This window comes from Convolutriloba macropyga, chromosome 6 (genome assembly GCF_964194025.1).
Source record: "Convolutriloba macropyga chromosome 6, txConMacr16.3, whole genome shotgun sequence".
In the NCBI taxonomy this organism is placed as follows: Eukaryota; Metazoa; Xenacoelomorpha; order Acoela; family Convolutidae; genus Convolutriloba; species Convolutriloba macropyga.
The window spans coordinates 38,379,768-38,401,756 of NC_134473.1; the positions used below are offsets into that span (position 1 = coordinate 38,379,768).

Genomic DNA, 21,989 nt, shown 5'->3' on the forward strand with positions numbered 1-21,989 from the left:
AAGTTCAGCACTCTCACTAAAAAACAACAAAAGGACGCTTTTAGTCTACTCAAGCAGTTTGCAGACGTGTTTGCTACCGACAAATGGGATCTAGGCTCATGTAATTTGCATAAACTGCGTATTCAGTTGAAAGATGACGCCCAGCCTAGCCGAGTGCCATACAGATCAATGAATCCTTCTAAAAGAAAAGATCTCAAGGATAAGATAACCAAACTCCAAGAAAAAGATCTCATATCTCCTACTCATTCCGAGTGGGCAGCTCCAACCGTGTTAGTTCCGAAACGTGACGGGTCATATCGTCTTGTTATTGACTATCGGAAACTAAATGCCCAAACAGTCAAAACATCGTGGCCTCTTCCGCGCATATCAGATATTCTAAATAATCTCGAGGGAAGCATTTTCTTCTCTAGCCTCGACCTTTGCAGTGGATTTCATCAAATGGAGATTGATGAAGAAGATCGACACCTTACTTCTTTCATTACGCCGTTTGGACTGTATCAGTGGAAACGGATGCCAATGGGTCTTTGCAATGCCCCTGGAGCATTTCAAAGACTAATGGAAATTGTTTTATCAGGGTTGACATATGAAATTGTCCTGGTTTATCTTGATGATATTATAGTCTTTGGTCGTTCTTTCGAGGAACACATACATCGTCTTCAACTTGTGTTCCAACGCATACGGGAAGCAAATTTGAAAATTTCACCTGCCAAATGTTCCTTATTCCAAACGAAGTTAGTATTTCTGGGTCATGTAGTCTCTGCTGACGGGATACACACTGATCCTGCTAAAATAGCAGCTGTGGAGAAATACCCAGTTCCACAAACTATTCGTCAGTTAAGATCGTTCATGGGCCTTGTTGGCTTCTATAGAAAGTTTGTTCTCAATTTTGGTTTGATTGCGAACCCTCTGTACCAATTGATGAATAAAACAACAACGTTCCATTGGACAGTAGACTGCCAAAAAGCTTTCGAGAAATTGAAAACAGCGCTAGTATCCGCTCCAATCTTAGGTTTTCCGAATGAAAAGGATCAATTCGTTCTCTGTACTGACGCATCGCTTACTGGAATTGGCGCAGTGCTATCTCAAAAACAGAAAAATGGTGAAAAGGTTATTGCATATGCTAGCAAAGTGCTGCAAAAAGGTCAAAGAAACTACTCGGCTACGAAACGTGAACTCTTTGCTGTGGTGTTCTTCACATCATACTTCAAAGAATTTCTTCTTGGGCAAAAATTTCAGATAATTACTGACCATCGCGCCCTCGTTTGGCTCTATTCGTTCAAAGAGCCTGATGCAATAGTAGCGCGTTGGCTAGAAAAATTAAGTATGTTCAATTTTGAAATTGTCCATCGGCCTGGAAAAACTATTGCAAATGCTGATGCTCTTTCCAGATTACCACCTTTGAATTTATCTGCTACTTCTGTCACATCTGTTTCTTCGTCTCCGCACTTTTCAGAAACGCAAGATCAGGATAAAACTCTGTCTGTAGTCAAATCATGGTGTCGAACAGGTGAGAAACCACCTCGATCCTTAATGTTTGGTAGACCATCTGCTTTGCAGTGTTACTGGCAGCAATTCGAGACATTGAAAATTATTGATGGTGTTTTGTACCGGCTATTTCAACAACTGGATGGATCTACACTTTTCCATCAGTGTTGCGTTCCACTTAACCAGGTTCAAAAAGTTCTTCTTCAGTTGCATGATTCACCTGCTTCAGGACATTTAGGCAATAAGAAAACTCTTGATCGGGTACGTCAGCGATTTTACTGGCCAGGATTGAAAAATGATGTGGACTCCTGGATCTCAGGTTGTGCAACTTGTCAAAAACGAAAGAATCCCAAACAATCACATCAGCAAGAAATGCAGCTCTGGGCATTCTATGAACCTTTTCTTTGCGTGTCAGTTGATATCCTTGGCCCTCTCCCAGAAAGTCGGTTGAATGAGAAATTTTATAAATACATCCTAATGATTGGAGACCATTTTACTCGCTGGTTCGAGGCTGCACCCCTACAGAACATCAAGGCTGAGACAATCTGTAGCACTTTCTTAGATCAATGGGTCACCCGATTTGGTGTACCGGCTTCTTAACCCCCTTGCGCCTTTTACGCAGATGCTTCAAAATCACATAAATAATATACACGCATCTGCGCCTGTCAATCATGACCAACTTGTCAATGAAACTGATGGGAACCCTGATAATCGCACTGTAATAGTTGATTCAATTTATCCGTCAGCACAATTAAATTCTGCCCGCTACACAACAAAAATTTAAGCACAGGTTGACTCTTTATCGCCTATAGTGTTCTGTCTTAAAAAAAAAAAAAAAAACTGCCGCTTTCTGATTTTTGTCTTTTGCTTCATTCAAAATTTTTTTCTTTTCGTTCATCAATCACTAGCAGCCCTGATGCACTTCTGTACACAAATGATTGACATTGCTTGTTTTAGATGTCGACAAGCTCAGAGTCAATCAACACTATGCCTGCTTCTCCAGGCCCTGATATTCTTCTGGACACAGATCTTCTTTCAGGTGCTTCTTCGCCTGCAATTCCGTTGCTGGACGATAGTATGGACTCTCAAGCAGATACAGGAATAACTGGCAACTGGGCAAGTGATCAGTCGCTTGAGTTCCGTCAAAACCTCTCGCAAAATCGGGATCCTCAGCCGCACACGGATGTCTGCTCATCTGCTTCTTCGGATGAAATGACAATCATCTTTTGTCCGCCTTCCAAAAACATTCCAGTCGTTCAGACTGCTTCTGCAACAGCAGCTTCGGGTTCGAGAAGCAGCCCGCTCGAAGGAAGCAATTCACGCCAGGCTATGGGTCCACCTCGCAACGGTCCCTTACGCCTCAACGGTTTGGTGTATTCAGCAAATTTGCATGCCGTGTTGCGGGTTGTTGAATTTTACCGCAATGGGAAAGTTCGCCTTCAGGATCCTTACAATGCAAGGCGAAGGCCTCTGCTGGATCCTGCGGATCTAGTCGCTATCCCTGTTGACAACTCGGCTGAAAATCGCGACCTTCGAGATCAACTTATTCGACTTCGTCGATCTCGTGAGGCTCACGAGCGTGACCTTTACCAGGCTACCAATGAGATCGACAAACTAAAAGCTCGCATTTCCGAGCTGAATCAAATGCTAGATGATTCTCGGACGGCAAATCGTCTGCTCTCCGCGAAGGTTGTTACGCTGGAGAAAAAACAACCTAAAAAGCCAAAATCCTCTAAGGTCCGCAATGCAGGGGTGAATACGGACACTATGTCTGCCTCTGAGTCCTGTTCAACGACCTGTCGTCACCTCAGAGGTCTCCAAAACGAATTCCGCTCCCTGCGTTCTCAATTACTTCGGGGAAATCATAATCCACAAAACAAGAAAATAAAAAGGAAGCCTCGCTCGCGTTCTTCGAGCTCATCGTCCTCATCGGGTTCGGAGACAGAATAGTGGGACATGAGGACATGTCCTTCCTAAGCGGGGTGATGTAACAGCCCTACCCCATTATTATTCCTTAGGCAGTATAATGTTCCAGCTATTAATCTATTAATCTTATAGCGCCTTTCCGCTCAAGCTTTGTTTTACTTTCGTGCCACTGGACCATAGTGTATTTATTATTGATAACACAATTTGGCACGCAATTTATTTAGCTTTTGCGTGTTTCAAGAGCTAATTGAGAATTTGTTCCGTTGGCCATGTTCCTTCGCCCAAACGACACTTGATACTTTTCTGCTTACAATTCAGTTAGTTGAGCTTTTTCTCAACAAGCTTTTATAAATAACCTATTCAGTTTAATTCAATATTCTGAAAACTTACTTTGTCGATTTTCCAAAGAAAAAGATAGAGCACAGAAAACAAGGTAAGATCAATTAAATTGAAGTTGTTAATTTCAACAAAAAAAAAACTAAAACAACCCAATCTCGAATCCCGCATTCGCAATTCAAACGTTCGTTTTTTTTTATACCTACCGGGTTGTTATACATCAAGTGTTGAACGATTCAAATTCACGCAAAAAAAAAGTGAAGATCCGCCAAAAAAATAAACCTTAACAAGCAACACTCGAGGCTTTTTTACAATCTTCAGATTGGTCGAGCTCGATTCAGACACAGAGCAAATAGCCGTGCAAATCAATTGTTTTTTATACATGTGTACCGTTTTCCGATGCCGTGGTTCTTCGTTCTGCGAGCTCTGCTGTTATTTTTTCGAATGGGAATGTAATTTCAACTTCTTTTTCAAAAATTGATAAAAATATAACAGTTTCAACTGGCTCATTAATTGACACCTAGTGTAATTGTTTTACTGTTACTAATTACAATTATCATCAATAAAAAAATTTAGTGACAACCGATTTCAATTACAATCCAATGCTCAAAAGCATGTTTTTTACAAGAATGTTTTTTTTCACTCTTATGGCGATCCAGAAATAGCAATTTTCAGTACAGCATCTATCCTTGCTATGAGTTTTCGTTTTATGAACAGCTAAACATGGCCTGATCAAAACGTGTGAGCAGAAAAAAACACCGAGTTGAAGATGAACACAACAAGAAAAATTCCTTCGAATAGTAACGTAGGAAAAAAAACAATGAGAAGAAAAATATATAATGTGATTCTTTCAGAAAATTGATTGATGTTTTGTGCTTGAATGATTTGAAGTATTGTTTGTTTCAAGTATATTTAACCATATGGTTATAATTTTAATTTATTTGCTGCAAACAAAAGACTTGACTCAGGTTAAATGGAAAAAAGAGGCTAACCAAAGAGTAGTTGTAAAATCCATCTGGGTTCACCCATGACACAACGAGCAAAGTGTCTGTGTAGTTGGACACTGTCACACTCGACACAGGATTCGGCTTCGCACATGAACACTCCTGAACAATCAGTATGGTGACCGCCGTATTGGCCGACAGGGCGTTTAGCCGACAACCAAAAAATGGGAAATTTAGCCGACAATTTAAGTAAAATGACCAATAAAACTTATTCTGAAGCTGTGATTGGCCAATTTAAAACACCATTTCGTAAGCGGACAAATATACCGCAGTTTTTTCATCGACTAGTGTAACGAAGGTCTATCAACTAGCGTAACAAAGGTATTTAACCAAATCTGGCCATGCCTCGCTGGCCATGGCCATGCCTCGCGGGCCATGGCCATGCCTCAGCGGCCCGTGGGACTTGATATGAAACTATCACAACCGAACTCCTGACCAATGAGACTTTTATGACCAATTATGATAAAATTGTCGGCTAAATTTCCCATTTTTTCCTTGTCGGCTAAACGCCCTGTCGGCCAATTTTCCTAGCACCAATCAGTATGTACAGATTGGAATCTGGGAAAACCCAAGTTAGCCGACATACAAGTAAGCCGAAATAAAGAAAGCTAAGCCTAAATAAACAGCCGAAATATATTAAGCCCATAAAATTAGGCCGAAATAAAACTAAGCCGAAATAAAACTAAGTCGACATAAAACTGAGCCGAAATAAAACTAAGCCGACATAAATCTAAGCCGACGTAAAACTAAGCCGAAATAAAACAAGCCGCAATGAAAGCTAAGTAATTCTTGATTTATTCTAGTTCTATTCGAGTTGAACGGTGACGTCTGAACAAATAGACGTACCAAAATATAGAACTTTCAACGAATCTGATTGGTTGAGAAATTTAAACTACTAACTTTATGCGTCCAATTAACCTAAATTTGACATATCCTAATTATATATTTTAACCGCATCTGGTCATACATCGGGGAATGTTGAAAAGAACCCGAAAGTTAAAGTTACGTAATAATTGTGTAACCATTAAAAAATAAATTGTTAGCCGTTACAATCGTTACAGAGTGTATAATAATTGAGATTTGTAATGTATTATATATAGTTCACCAAACTAAATTCACCCTATTATATTTTAAAAGACTGTTTGATATAGCAAAAACGTACCATTTTTTTTATCGCTGGTCGATGTGTTTGATTATTTTGCACGCACATTTATGTAAAAAAGCGAAGAAACCTTGTTAGGAGTGAACAGAACGAAGCTAAAATGGGCGAAGTGAGCTGAAAGATTGAAGTTGTCATGCTGTATAATTCCTGAACATGGACACATAGATTTTGAAAGTTTTACATGACCACTATCCGCAAATTCAAGAAATTAAAAAAAAACATTCAATAAGGCAGGTCTTTCTCCTTGTTTCTCCATTATAACCCCCCCCCCCCCCGCTGCAACTTAGCTCATCGTGTACCCCATTAGCGTAAATGTACCACAAATTGGAGACAAAAAACACTTACGACTGGTGACTCTGAGGAAATCACCCCATCCTTTTCCACAGTGCCCTTGTAACAGTACACATTTCCAGCTACGATGTCTTCCCTGTCAGTGTGGACTCCGAATGCGATGCCAGTCATGTCGAGACTGAAATCTGGATCAGCAGTGGGAGAAGTGGATCTCTTCAGTTGGTATGTGTAAGAACTGTCTGTGATGTTGAACGATATGACCATTTGGCCTAAGCTGCCTGGACCTACGGTTATGCCAGGGCTCCTCGGAGCTAAAAAAAATGAGAACACTTTCAGAGAATCGATCTCAATATTAAAGTGATTAATGTCGGCAAATGAAAAAGTTCTACCAGTCATTTTTAAATCGCCATGGGACTGCCTTACCAACCAAAGAGCTCAAAATTGGAATAGTTTATCAAAGCAATACCACGTATTTCGAAGATGTCCATTAAAAATTTGGACCTGAAAAAGTTCCTTAATATGCTTGATGTGTTGTTTTTCTTGCGCGAGTTTAAGTTCCCAGTTAGTGGTCAACGCAAAATCTGATGACGTATACTGTCAATTTGCGGTGAATAATTATAAGAATTGGGATAAATAGACACCCAGGCCCAGGATGTTCCCCAAAAGAGAAGAATAGAGTGTAAAAAGTGTAAAAATTAAAAGAATAATACACCCCTATTTCTTCGCTTAATTAAGGGTGGAAGAGTGTAATTATAGGGGTGTAATTTGTAAAATAAAGATGGAAGGAGGTTATGAGGATTGCTCCCCCATCTTTCCTCTGTCGAACATATTACTTTCATTTTGTGCATTAACCATTGCGCCAACTGATACTAGCATTCGACGCTTCTATTTGGTTATGATGGTAATTGTGTAAGAGTGTAATTTTTTATTAGTCCACCCTAAAATACAATCTTCGCAAAAGGTGTAAAATGAGTGCAGAAAAGTGTGAATACAGTGTAACTTTTAAAAAAATTACACTCCTGCACTTTTCCCCGATGAAACAAGTGGAATACGCATTACACCCTATTCCCTGCTAATTAGGCGTGAAACCTAGGCCAGAACATGAAATATTTTTAAGGACACTGCAATGAAGTGGAGCAAAACCCTTATTGACTTATTGGCGATCTGATTGAGGAGGTATTTGTTTCCATTTTTAAATCAATTTTTCTCACTATCAGGGCTAGGAGGACCATTTTTTGTAGTCATAGCATCTGCAAGTGAATAGGAAACAAAATAAGAGCTATTATAGTCCCTAATACATCTGCCAAATATCGTACAACCCACTTTTTCTTTCCAAATATCCCACGACCCAACAGTCGAGAGACAAAAACGTTTTCCTCCTCAAAATTTTCTCCAAAATTCTGCCCTCATACCAAAAAATAGGGGGTCACCTTATTGACATACATTTTAATAGTAGAAACTAAAATCGCTTGAAATCTTTTGCGTCCAGTGTTTGATCTTTTTCACAAAATATTACTCCAAATAACAGCTGAAGATTGCCGCTAATTGAAAGAAAAATCGGGTTTCAATAAAAAATTGAAAGAGATAATAAATTTAAATGAACAGACTTCCGATCAATTCCGTGTAATTATGCAATTTCTGATGTATGCAATAAGCACACATTGTTCAAACATGTATGATGATTTAAGCTGTTACTGATGTATGAAGTTTAAAAAGCTAAATTTTTGAACTTTGTATAAGCAAATTGCAGTGTTCTGATTTTTTGCACACCATAGTCATGTTTTATATTATCGTATCAAAATGACTGCCGACCTACTTTTGCTTGCTGCAAAAATTGGTTATCATCACTATCCAGGCGAAGGTTGTAAAAGATGAGTTCTGAAATATTAATGTATGCTAATTCTGAGACGAAAATGCGCATTATCCTGGAGTGCTCATTTAAAGTCGCGATTGGCTGTCAATGTTCAATGGGCTATCAACTAAGTGAAAATGGCAAACTTTTAAAGTTTTGATACAATTTCTCTTTTTCTTCTGAACGTAGATTGTTTTTCACCGAACGTAGCTTTTTTTTACCCCTAACAAAAATTTCATCCACGAAATCTGATATCATCTTAACATATTCTTTCATCACATTGGGAAAATTCACGCAAATAAATGATGAATCCAGGGCCCTGTTTATGAGAAACGGCTTGCTGAAAACTAAAACAAAAATTAAAAAAAAAACAAAGACAACAACTTTAAATTTTTCGAATTGACACATATCAAACAATTCCAATGAATATCCAAGACTTTTGAATCTTAGAAACGCCTCTTTTACGAAAGTTGGCAACTTGACGGCAGTGCTCGACGACGGTCTTATCACAGGTCACTTTGAAGTCGGAACTCGGTCTGGATATTTTGATTAAAAATTTATAAGTGAATTTACTCATTTTGTTGCTAGCTTCAGCCTTTCGTATCTTTATAAATATACAATGACCTTTAAATTGTGTTTGTTTGTTTGCTGGTTTCACCTGGTGTCAAAACAAAATGCAAAAAAAAAAATAAAAAACTAATTTGAATTGAGGCTATTGAAAATAAATTTGGGAGGGATTTAAATGGGTAGTATGTTATTGGGTGATTTGGCACAATGGTCAATTGTTTTATTGGGGATCAGGTATTGGTCAATAAATTGTGGTTACATTTGTACAATTGTAACCACTGATATAATTTAAGTTCCTGGCAAAATATGTGTAAAAAGGTGAATTGTAAGCCATGGCAACTTTCTGTGTACGTTGTTAGAGTTCCGTGTGTGTAATATTAAAAAAAAATATTAATAAAGAAAAGCAGAATGCTCCCATAAATGTGGAAGAAATCGACTGTTAATGCAGCGTTGCCAATGCTACCCCAGTCTAGACCTGGAATTTTTAAAAGACCGTCCTCGACCGATATAAGGCTTTGACTGGGACTAAAACAGCCGTCCTCGAATTTGACTAGACAATAAAACGTGTCCTGGAAAGAATGGTTTGACCCACTTTTGTATATGAAAAGAATTTGGCTGGACCTATGAACAGAACCTCGACCTTAACTATGGTCCTCGACCGTGTAATTTAATTCAATATTTACCCCCTCCCCTACCTAGAATTAGAAGGTTTTTCATAAATACAGGTCTAGACTAGGGAACTTCAAGAAATCAATTATAGATAAAAGCTAAATGATTTAACGCAAAAACGTTGACTTTTGTGCAATATGTTGTAAGACGAAGTAGTTTCGCAAATAGTTTATGGAAAATATGGGAAAAGTTATTAGACCTCATCCCTAGCAGTATGTTTCCAATATATGCAGGATACACACCTGTGCATTCTGTAATTGTGATGGAGTCTCCGGAGTAGTTGGATGCGGTCACTGTTGACCCATCGAGGTCTGTGGTGTTGCAGTACTTGACTGGTACCACTTCGAGAGAGTAGCAGGTGCCTGGGAGGAGGTCAGTGAATGTGAACTGGTAAGTGGTGGTTCCAGCCACTACTTCCACCACTCCGTCTTTGTGCACATCTGCTGCCTTCTGAGAATTCACTTCAAAGTAGTCCACTTCTCCTAGAACACAGATTTGTTACTCTTCAATTTAGAATTTCCAATGCGCTCGAATCTATCTCTGATCCAACGACTATCAGGCGTTTTTTGGTGGTTTTGTCCGAGCCCAAGAAATGAACTCGCACTCATTATAACCCCACTCTTGTTCTCATAGGAAAAATATCCTCGCAGAAAAAAAAAGACAACCAAGTTGAACTCTCATGTTAACCTTGAAAATCGGTCCCCATAATTTGCTCGATTATGATAGTTTTATATCAAAAGCGAAGCATTTTTTGCGCAGCAGCTCTTAACCATTCAAATGGGGTATTTGCTCGGGGGTGTTTTTTCCTGTCTAAAACTTGGTCAGTTCATGCTGGTCTGGGCTCTGCCATTTTAAAAGCAGCATACAAAGAAAATTATTCTGTAAAGGTGAGGTCCCAGCCCAAAAAGAAACGATTTTTTTTGCGACTGAATTCGACCAAAAATGGCCCTTGATAAGACTAAAATTTATTTCAAAAAACCCTCAAACCTTTGAAGTGAGAGTGTGTTCAAGTTTGCGTCCAGATTTAAAAGTGGGCGATAACCCTTTTCCTTCAGAGCAGACTGCACTTTATGATCATACTATTATGCGATTGATATTATCTCTGATCAGACTCAAGTTAATTAGAATCCGTCTGGGACCGGATTAACGTATGGTCACTTTTGCCTCTAAAGGGACCTACTTCCGTACTTTCATCAGATTCAATTACGCTCTTAGAAGTTGCTGTTCAGAATCGATAATTCATGCGAAGTGCTAAATAATCAACCAAATTTGCGCTAGAAATCTTCATATCACCGAAGTTAAGCTGGTGCTACTTTTTCAACATTAAAATGACATTGAGTTCAGTTTGCGGATGACACTATTATTTTTTGCAAATTTGATAACAATGAAAATATTCCATTAAAATTGAAAAAAAAGTAACCGACAAATACCTGACAGAGAATCAACTCCCTTAAATTTCCGATAAAACAGAGTTATTTTTCGGTAAAAATTATACTAATGCAGATCGAAGAGTTTTCTTTCAACGTTGAAGCTATTAAACCAGATCATGCTTTCCATTATCTAGAAACCAAAACTCAGTTTTAAGAAAAATGGCTGATCTTTGTGTCTTGTAAGAAACTACATTCCTTTAAAAGTAAGAATTGATCTTTTCAAATCATTTGTAAATCATAATTGCCAAATGCCAGCCGAATTGTTTATCTTAAAAGTCAGCAGATAGAGTTCAAACATATATCAGACAGTTTGGAACATCCGAATATTTCAAAAAGTGTTTTAGTCGGCTAAAAGCTGGACAGAAATAGAGAACAAATCAATTATTATAAAAAAAGGGAACGAATACGGAGTTGAATAACAAGTCGTTGATCCTGAAAAGAGTTCAAAAATGGAACAAATTGCCCTCTTCATTAAAAACTTTAAACAGTAAAACTTGTTTTAGTAATGTGTTAACCAAGTGTTTGACCGATCAGCACACGAAAGTACCAGATAACAGGCAAATAGGAGCGTTCAAACCCTATTTTTACCTTTGAGAGCGAGCTGCTGAAAACCTGCACATTTTATGCGTTGGTTCAATAGTTTGTCATAGAAAGTTGAACTCTCGTATTATAAACCTTGAGTATCGGTCCCCATAATTTGTTCGGTTTTGATAATTTTATATTAGGTAGAACGGGCCGCTAAAGACGTTGTTACAGCTCTTAACCAATCAAGTGGGCTTCTTTCATTGAAGGTTTTTTTTCTTGGGGGTATTTGTTTGGGGGTGTTTTATCCTATCTAAATTTCGGTAATTTCATGCTGGTCCTGGCTCTGTCATTTTAAAAGCAGCGTGCAAAGTCTGATATGTAACCTCAGCTTTGAACCTCCTCGTCTAAGCAAACTAACACCAATGCAAGCAGACGTCTTAGATCAATCTCAATGAAATTTGTTCGTATGCGTGTGTGTGTGTGTGTGTGTGTGTGTGTGTGTGTGTGTGTGTGTTTGTGTGTTTGATTGTGCGCGTGTGTGTATGTGTGTGTGTGTGTTTGTGTGTGTGAGTTTGTGTGTATGTGTGTGAGGCCAAACAACATAGTCAAACCTCTCTCAACATAGTCAAACCTCTCTCGCCAGTCACCACAACCCCCCCCCCCCCCCGCCTAGCAGTTTTTGCATCATTATAATGAAAAATTACATAAAACATTTAAGCATCAAACAGAACTTTAAGCAAACTATTCAAAACAATTATTAAATGGGTGCTTACCCTGTTCAATTGACCACTGCAGTACGATAGCCGAGTTGTTCGTCTCAATTGCACCCAGAGTGGTGCTGTCTGGCTTGGCTGGTTTGGCACACTCGTACTTGCCTGTGCTCTCAAAAGACGGGTTACCATTCTGTTCTACATGGGCAGTGTAGGAGTACCTCCTGCCTGGTACTATGTCACTGCTGTCTACATACACCCAAGGGGCCTTGATGTCCACGGCTGTTAATAGCATATTTCAATTAAGTTTCAAACTTTTCAATCAAAATTCGATCAAATTTCAAAGTTTCATTGAAAATTTCAAAATATTTCAGTCAAAATTAAATCAGTCAACTTAACACTGCTAATTTTTATTATATTAAACGCTACCTTAGATGCAGTTGTGATATTCAGAAACCGAAACTGTATTTTGAAAGTATTCTTATTGCATTTAAACCGACGAGATGCAAAATTGTTATCCAAAATCGTCAGATTTCGAGATTCGAGATTATTGTTCTGGTATTCTGTCGCGAAATGATTTCTGGTATATAAAGTCCTGCAAGATCTCTCCTTCTAAAAAACCTCAATCTACTTTCGTGGATTGAGTTTCATTTTCGGACAGTAGAAATCCAGATTCTGAAAATTTGCGCCGAGAAGGCAATATTGATGTTGAAACCCGGAATCAATTTAGACATTGCATCACTTTTTGGTTGCCGATGAATTCTGTTGTTGGTGTAGAATGTTTGACAAAGCTCTATACTGTTTATAAGTTCTATATGAAAGCAATTTTACAGGGCAAAGGTGACGTTATAAGAAAGTGTTCACACTTTGTTGACCTCGTTATGAAACATGCAATATATGCCACTAAAACCACGTTATTAGCAAAATCTTTAAAAACTATCAAAATGGGAGAAATCCACAATTCTTTTCATCTTAAACTGATATATAGTATGTGAAGTTATATTAGCTCTAAATCTTTTTCAACTGTGTCTTGTTTGTGTATATCATCTTATAGATTGTACAGTTCACATAAGTTTGACTTGTTGAAAAAGAAATAAACATTGGTCTTCCCACAGTTTTTGTTGGAGAACAAACTTCCTAAGTAGCAGAAATTTTGCACGAAGTAAAGAAGTAGTTCCTTTTACCGGTTTGAACGAAACGTAAAATAGTTTTGCAAGTTGCGGTATTGAGTGTACGAAAGAAAATCAGAAGGTGGGTTTATACCAAAATTGTCTCCTGGTTATTTCAAAAGGTCTCCGAAAAGGCTAACATATCGGAATTGATTGGAATCGTGCGGTCTTTTGGGCAAAGGAAAATGATTGATGCAAAGTTGGCAACTTATTTGTTGTTACCAATTGAGTATCAAATGACCCGGACCTGACGACAAGTCAATTTCAGTACTGGGCAAATAATCTAATTTCAAGTGTGATTTCATTTCTGACTGAAAACTATAATCTTGCCACTTTTTACACTTGGCAGTCTAAATCTTAGACTGGGCTAAGATTTAGCAAGTTTAAATAATTACAAGTCTGATCTAAGACTCGAAAAAGTCTAAATCCAAGTCTGATTTAAGACATGGCAAGTCAACATCAAAGTCTTGGCCAAGACTTGGCAAGTCTAAATCGAAGTCTTGACAAGTCTAAAATAGGTCCAAAAAACGCCATTTGCACTTCCTGAAATTTCACGAGATGTCAATTTTTGGCTATATTCTGGCTTAAAACAGCTGAGAAACGGCTCAATCCGGCTAAGAAACACCTCAAAACGGTCCAATTTGGGCCGATATGGCCTCCATGGCACAACTGCTGTCAGTTTTTGTGGACCCCAAGAAATTGCATAAAAATTTATGCAAAAAACGTGGCATGTTGCAAAATTTTTTGGAATTCAAATTGTTTTTTGAAAAATCTTGAATTTTTGAAAACATTAGCTGCAACTTTTGTCGGCAGTTAAAAGTTCAAAGTAATCTCAATATGATTTTTTATCGGTATTTGCGTTAACTAAATATATTGTTTTTGGTTTAGATAGTTAAGCATTTAGATAGTTATCACAATCCGTCTTACCAACAGCGACTCCGTCCTTGTAAATGGTGGCTGTCATCCCAACAGTGTCTTTATTGGTCGGATCTGGAACTGCTGTAGCCTGGATGGTGGTGTCACTGACAGAGACAGTTGTGACTGTGGGTGTCAGGGGGGCCAGATAGCCAGTGATGGCTGTCCAGGTGCTCTCCAGACGCTTGTTCTCGTCCGAACAAACGGCTCTGCATCCAAATCAGAAAATATAGAAAACTGAAGCTAAAAATGGCCTCTTGATATTTGGTTTGCTTGATTTCGTTTCAAAGTTAAATCAACCCTCAGCGCCTCCTCTCAGTCTTAGTTATCATATGAAATTAAAATACACTCCCTCTGCTTGAGATATAATTTTTTAGTTTTTACACATAATTGCGGGGAGAAGGAATTTTGACAAAATTGTATGTGTGCCAGAAGAATTTTTTCATTTTGTACATGTCAAAAGAATAAACAATAAATTATAAATGCAATTCACAACAGTACAGCTATCTTGCAGGTCCGTTGAACTGAGCTCAACTAATAGAAAATATGGTAATTGCAATTCAAAATTTTGCTGTGCTTGTTTGTTCTTCATTAGAAATCATTCCTAAAATGAAAACTTCCAGAAAAAAAAATCTACTAAGAAAATATAGAACTTACGATTGTTCATAACACGTTTTGATTCAGAAGACCAAGAAGTTAAAATAAATAACGCTACGTTCAGAGACCTGAATTCAATGACCTGGCTATTAAGTTTGTGTTGAAGATAAATGCTTAACCCGAAATATTATATCAACATACACAGTTCTGACGAAGCAGGTATTGGGACCACTTTTGAGGAGACGATCGCCGAGGACTCCGTCACTGATGTACGTGATGTTACTGGTCACGCTTTTGTCAACGAACCATCCCGTCTGGTTATTGTATGAGACGTCGAATCCAGTCACCTGGTCTCCGTTGCCCGCTGGAAAAGCCCAAGTGCACTGGATGTGGGTATCGTTGATCGTGTTGATCAGAAGGTTTTCAGGGGGCGACGGCTCTAAAAAAGAAAGAGAATTTTTGACGCTGAATTTGTTAGCTCAAAGATAAATAAATAAATTTTGCTTTCATTAGTTAGATCAACAAACTACTCCGTGTTTTTGCATTTATCCTGAACGTCAAAATCAAGTTTGTAGCCCCTCGTTAGGAGAAACAAAAATTGAATTTCTTACAGAATACATGACCAATTTGTGACCAAATATTGATAGCAATTTCTGCACCATCGATCCTTTACACCAGTGCTCCTGCTTAGATAAGAACCACACAAAATACGTAATGGTAACTTAACAGAAACCCCAAAGTAAAATTGACGAATCGAATCCAAGTTCCACAGTAAAAAGAAACTTTTCTCATTTTTTGATTTTTTTTTTCACCTTTTCAACTAGGATTGAAATGAAATTTAGAGAGACAAAAGACGTGAATTCAAAGTGATTTCATTACAACTTTCTTTTTACTGTGAACCTCGGATACAGTTCATCAATTTTACAATGGGCTTTGTGGTGAGTTACCATTGCTTTGTATCTGAATTCAATATAGTGGCCAGAGAACTGCTTAAGGCAACTGACAGTGCGTGCAATAATTGTTATCAAAATTTGAATACAAGATCAAATTGTATTGTGTCAAAATTGTTGAATGACAACTTTCTGAAATGTCAGTTCGTAAAACTAGGGGGGTGCTAACGTACCGTTGACGTCAACAGCGGTCGAATTTTTTTACGCAAAGTGATAATTTTTGAACGTAACTTTTAGAAAATGGCCGCTTTAACAGTTTTTGATCGTTTTTATCCAGCTTGCGTTGGAGATGACCATCTATGGCCCTTTTCAATGACGTTCAAAAACGTTCAAAATAATAAATTTTATTTAATTTTAACATTTTGCTCCTGCAAATTTGTCAGTTTTGTCTTAATTAAAAAAATATAGATTGATGAAGGAAGTGCTTCTAAACTTAACTAGAAGTTTATTTTAGAAACAAAATTCAGGCATCATAAAACAGCAAATATATTTTAAAAAAGGCAAAAAAATATAAGTACACTCGTTGACAAATCTGAACAAGCAAAATGCAATTTTATTGGTAAACTATCTGATTTTGAGATAAAGTTTGGAGAACAAAAAATTGGCCATTTTGTTTTAGTTTTCTTTTACTCGACAAATAAATATCAGAAGTTTAATAGATCCAAATTAAGAAAAACTGGTAAATCTAGTTACAGTGTAAATGAAGAAAGAAGATGGTCAGTTTTCCGCAAGCAGCAGTAAATTGAGTTCCACGCAAAATGGGTTCAACTTGGCTAGTCGGCAATTCTTTTCGCTTTGTATTCCAAATCGGCTAAATGCCATCGTATAGAATATTTTATTCTATTCAGTTTACCGTTGTATGCCCACACGTGGAAAGTTATTAGTCGTCTCTGATTGATTGATAAATCGCTCGCTCAGATTCTATGCAAATGGGGGCAATTGTTGAAAAGATCCAATTTTTCTCTATATACTTTAGTTTTTCCAAAATTGGATCTATTAAACATCTGATGATTACTCATCGATTGATACAAAAATAAAACGAAGCGGCCAATATTGTGTTGTCAAAATTGACTTCAAAAACCGGCAATTTACAATGTCACAGCGCTCAAGCAGCTGTAGAAATCAAAAATTTTTGTTCAGACAATCGCTTTTAATAAAAACCCACTCAAACGGAAAGCAAACACCCAAGGAGATAACCCCCACGCAGTGTTAGAAACAGATGCAATAAATACACTACAATGGCAGCTCATACGTGTGCATGCTGATGAGACTGTTTCGTCTGAGCCTCCGCCTCTGTAGAAACTCTGCACTTTATAGTAGTAAAGAGACGCTGGTGTGAGAGAATCGTCAAATATGAAGGTGGTTCCATAGGCTCCGTCTGTCACGATATCAGTGTCGTAATTACTGCCACCATCCGAGCTTCTTGATACCTGCAACATAATAGAGACATCTGAGGGCATTGAAGTTAAATGCCACTTTGGTGAACCCCGCTAATAAAATATTAAAATTATTATATAACTGCGACTGAACACAATATATTAGATATGTAAAAAGTTTTATAGCCAGTTATATCGATAATAAATTACAATTATTTAACATCCCTCCTCACTGAGTTTACTGTTTTTTATCGAGCCGGGGCTAACTGCAAGCCAATATAAGTACTGGGCACGTCGAATTGCAACCCGGAGGTTGGTGGCAGCAAACCAAAGCTGAATCAGTCACAGACATTTTGTTTTTTTTTGTGGGTTGCCAGTACTCTTTTCATGTCCCAATTTACTTGAGCTAGTCTTGATTTTTAATTAAAATTTATTGCATGAAAAATGGTATGTTCCTGCCTAGAAGATTCGCTTTATCTGCAATTCAAGCTTCCGCATGGGTACTTGTAGCATTTAATTTACGTAACCAGTCGTAACCAGTGAGTTATGTGGGCTTTGTGGTAATTATCTACAAACAAGTTTAAGTATAAAGAGGGCGTTTACTGCTGTAGTAATTACCAGTTATAAGCTGCAGAAATATGACAAAATGCAGTTCAGCATTAATTTCAACGCATGAGTAATTTTTCAGAATATACAGGATAAAGTCAGCCTGGGTGAACTCAATGACCTCATTTTAATCTTAATGTACATTTGATACGCATTTGATATGCAAAGTTTTAGAACCGATATACTATTGATAAATGCTTACAGACGCAAGTCCGAGAAGTCTATTTTGGCTTTTCAATTCTAGGCAAGTCTAAATGTAAGTCTGACGTGTCTTTCAAGTCTTGGCCAAGACTTGGATAACACTTGCAAAGTAATTAGGTCAAAACAAACTTTAAAAATTTTGAATATGGAAAAAAATGTAACGTTCAACGATTTTGTCTTTTTTAGCCACATTGTTGGGGTGCTTAAAAACTACCCCACAGCTGTCCCAAACAAGAAACTAATACACGGGGGCAGTTACAAGCAGCTCAGATTAGGGGAATATTCAATCTGGTTTTCAGCCCATTCCCCCCGAGTCTCAGAATATTTTTCAATTTAATTTACACTTTCAGATCGCTGAAATATGAAAACATGAAAACGCGTTTCTAAAACATGAAAACATGATGGAAGGAAATATAAGCTATTTCAGTTCGCAGTACGTTAAGACTTTTGCTCCTAGAACTTTTTGCTCGTCAAGAAAAAATTTCCTATGAATTGAAAATTGTTCCTCATGCATTTGGCTTCTGAAGAGGTTGTAAAAAGCAAATAGTTAGCAATTTGGTGATAAATTGAACACATGCGGTAAATTATAGGTTCATTCGGAACTCCCGTTATCTTTGGTTTTTATCTTTTATCAACTTTGCTATGGCATTACCGATATATGTTCAAATGTTTGCCCTTCTAGTTTCGCAACTCAGAAAAGTACAGGCAAAATTAGATGACGAATGAGATCTTCGTTATATCACTTCGCCTTTCGGCATTGTTCTTCATTTCGTTGCAGCGTCGAATAAGAAAAAATAATTTATTTTAATTTTTTAATAGAGCAAAGGTTATCAATGAGTATATTTTTTTCACAATTGTTGAAATTTTGAAATACTTTGTGTGCTTTAAATTCAAATGCTGTATTAAATTTGAAAAAATGTGGTGAAATTTTTCATAAAAGTCGGTTGTTTATAAAAACGTTGAAAATAAATCAAAAGGACATAAATTTTGTTACATTTCTCTAAGCCAGTTATACTAATAATACCAAAAAGTACGGTAACAATTGATTCACACAATTGGGTTTAAAATAATGTTTTTTTTCGGCAAACGTTTTAACTATCATGAACATGTGGCTAGATTATCCATGAAAACCGTTGCAATTTATACAAAAAAGGATCTTTCCGTTTTTGCCTCCCCCTAGCTTAGTGGGTGCAAAAAATTTGCACCCCCACACGCACGTGCCATGTTTTTACATAGTCCACGCTATGTATTGACATGTGCTCTGTAACTGGTGTAACCTGTGCATAACGAACAGGGGGCGCAAGCGGAAATGATCCGAAAAATATCTTAAAGGCGGATTTGCCATTCAGTTGGTTCTCATCTTTTCTGTATTCTCACAGAAGATGTGAGGAAAGAGTTAGTTTTCAGCTTACATCGAAAACGTCAAAAAGTTTTGTGTTGGTCATATTTTAGAGCTCTTTGTTTTAATTTTAAGTTGATGTTACTTTTTCTTATTTGACGCTGCAGCTAAATGAAGAACAATGCCTTAAAGCATAGTCATATAACAAAGTTTCTTTCGTCATCAAAATTTGCCTGTAGTCCTCTGAATTGCAAAACTTCAAAGTTTCAACAATACTGAGATAATTTCAACAATTGTGGGAAAAGAGAATACTCACTGTTAAACTTTGCTCTATTTTCGAGTAATGTAATTGAATATCATATGTAACTGTTAGCCAAGAAATTAAGAATTCACTCAACAGAATCATTTTGCATTCAGTTATGTATTTTAAAAGTATTCAATTCTTTCCCTTTTTAGGGCGGAAACTCCATTTTTTTAATATATCAAACCGCAAGCATGTATAGATGCCCAGATTAAGATCCCAGACCCAAGCCACTTCTAATCAGACCGACTTGGGTTGCACAAGGGGGGTATAGTGCGACCCAAATTACAGGGTCTGGAAAATGTTACAGCCGCAAGATAAACGGGATGATGGTCACACAAATGTCTGAAGAGAGCTCAAAGTCTGTAAATAGTCTGAACAACGGTTGGAAAATGTTTGACCAGAGAACAAAGTCTGGACAAATTCTAGACATTGGTTGCACGAAAGTCTGGGCAACGGTCGCACGAAAAACTGATTCAAGACCAAAGACCACATGAGATGCCTCAAAATCTGATCACTGAGCACTAACTGACCATCGCTGAGCACTAACTGACCATTCAGCAAAATTACAGGAACTTCAAAGTAACTTCGTTTCTTAACTCATCAATTAGCTTTGTCCCAATCTTAGCACAATATACTATTTTATTCAAATTAAGTTGAGTGCCACAGGTTTGAATTGCATATTTTATACAAATTCCAAATAATAATAACATGAATTGAGGAGTGTTCTGATCAGAGGGCAAAATCTGGAGGATGGTCTAATCAGATGGTGCTTTGGTCTCAATAAAGTTGCCCAAAAAGTTTGGGTCGCACAAAAGTCGCATAAAAATTTGTTTACTTAAAAATCTGATCAGAAGTTGCTTTGGGCTGTCATATTGCCTGATCAGAGAGGGCTACCATAGCAAAAATATTGCACTTTTCCTTGGGTTGCACGAAAGTCCGATCAGAGGTCATTTCAGTCTGGCCCGGACTGATCAAAGAATAAAGCCTGGGCATAGTCTGATCAGAGCTGGCTTGGGTCTGGGGCCTTAACCTGAGTTGGTTCTTGCTTTTGATATCAATCGGATTTACCTTGTTACTCTCCCGTGCTTTTTTCAGACGCGTTAACTGTGGAGTAAGAACAATAAATTTTGTCAAAACTGAAAACAGTTCAAACAAGTGAACATCGTTTGCGCTAATCCACTACAAGAACCAACTGATATTCTTTTTCAGCTTTAAGCGGAACTTCTATAGTTTCCTAAAGAAAAACAATTCACATCTATTTGACTCTCGCGATTAGAATTTCGCCTTCATTAAATGACCCCAAATGCACAAAACTTATTTCGAGCTCATATATTTTTCCAGTATCATTTTTTGAATATTTACTACAGTCTCTCAGCGCTGCAGTTAAGATGAGAGATGAAAACAGTTCCAATGAAAATTAAACGTTGTTTTAGAGGAAAATAACTTTTTGGAAAATCAAAATGCAACTCCATATCTAGTTAAATTGAAAAATCTCTTAAATATAATTATCTTTTTTCAGTTTGTTAATTTTTTGTTTAACTTGAGAATATATTTCGGTAGAATAGGTTTAAATGCCATCAAGATTTGCAGCAAAAAGTGGGGGATTTATCTATTAAAGGGCGTCACTTTGTGGGACTGAAACCTATAAAGAAAGGCTTCTTACTTTTGTTCTACAATGAGGGAAGTAGTATTTTCGCACGCAGTTGTGTATGCGGGGTGGGTTTTATTTCTATGAAAAAAATAGAAAATTAATTGAGTTTTCTCAACAATACCTTCCATTTGAACTCGGTGGTGTCTGGTGCCACATCTGTTGAGTTGCTGCCCCATTCCACTTGGATCCGGGAGAGTCCAGATGGCAGGTTTATCTCAAGTGCAGTGATATCTGTATCTGGCGGACCAGGAGCTACAGCAAATATGGAAGAGATTAAAATCAGGGTTTTGTCAGTAAAGCTGACTCCACTATGACACAAATTGTTAGAAAAACAACACTATTGGGACGGAGTTTAACGGCTCTTCATCTCACATGAGTTGTTTTCACTGAAAACTACTTGATTTGAAATTTTTTAATAATTAATTGTTAAAGAAGAGTGATTTTCAGTGAACTCATATGAGATGAAGATTGAGCCAAAAAATGAAACAAAAAAAGTGAAAGATGAGCATTAAAATTGTATTAAAAGAGGGAGCGTTTTCGCTCGAGAAATGGCAATACTTGGCGTACCCGATGGTTTCCATTTTTTAAACGCACACAGGTCAAACATGTTGCCTGATCCCGTTTTATGACGCAGTCTATTTTTCAAAAACACATGAGGTGCGATGATCTATCTCAATCATACACGTTTAATGATGTTGCTTTTAATTAGTTTCCCTCAATTGTCCAAATTTCATTAATTGGACTCATGCGTTTGTTCATGCAGAGTTGTGATCATTCCGTTCATTTGATTTTTTGCTCTGACATTCATTTCGCTGCTCGTTTTTTGAACTAAACCCACTCCTAATAACTTTCGCGTTGCTTTCATCAAAAAAGTGAAAGAAATTTATTTAACAAAAGGATTAAAACTTTTGTTAAAAATTTCGA

General features: G+C 37.4%; 1 protein-coding gene across 1 annotated transcript in view; it reads right to left on the reverse strand.

Annotated features, from left to right (window-relative positions):
- LOC142341310 (uncharacterized) overlaps window positions 1–21,989 on the reverse strand; it is a 216,660-nt gene that overhangs the window by 147,412 nt on the left and 47,259 nt on the right. Inside the window, exons 10-17 of the mRNA XM_075392234.1 lie at window positions 21,187–21,317; window positions 16,841–17,018; window positions 14,840–15,077; window positions 14,054–14,250; window positions 12,021–12,239; window positions 9,535–9,774; window positions 6,259–6,515; window positions 4,740–4,853 (exon numbers count right to left, since the gene is read on the reverse strand). Coding sequence (XP_075248349.1) covers window positions 4,740–4,853; window positions 6,259–6,515; window positions 9,535–9,774; window positions 12,021–12,239; window positions 14,054–14,250; window positions 14,840–15,077; window positions 16,841–17,018; window positions 21,187–21,317 — 1,574 coding nt within the window. The remainder of the gene's footprint in view (window positions 1–4,739; window positions 4,854–6,258; window positions 6,516–9,534; window positions 9,775–12,020; window positions 12,240–14,053; window positions 14,251–14,839; window positions 15,078–16,840; window positions 17,019–21,186; window positions 21,318–21,989) is intronic.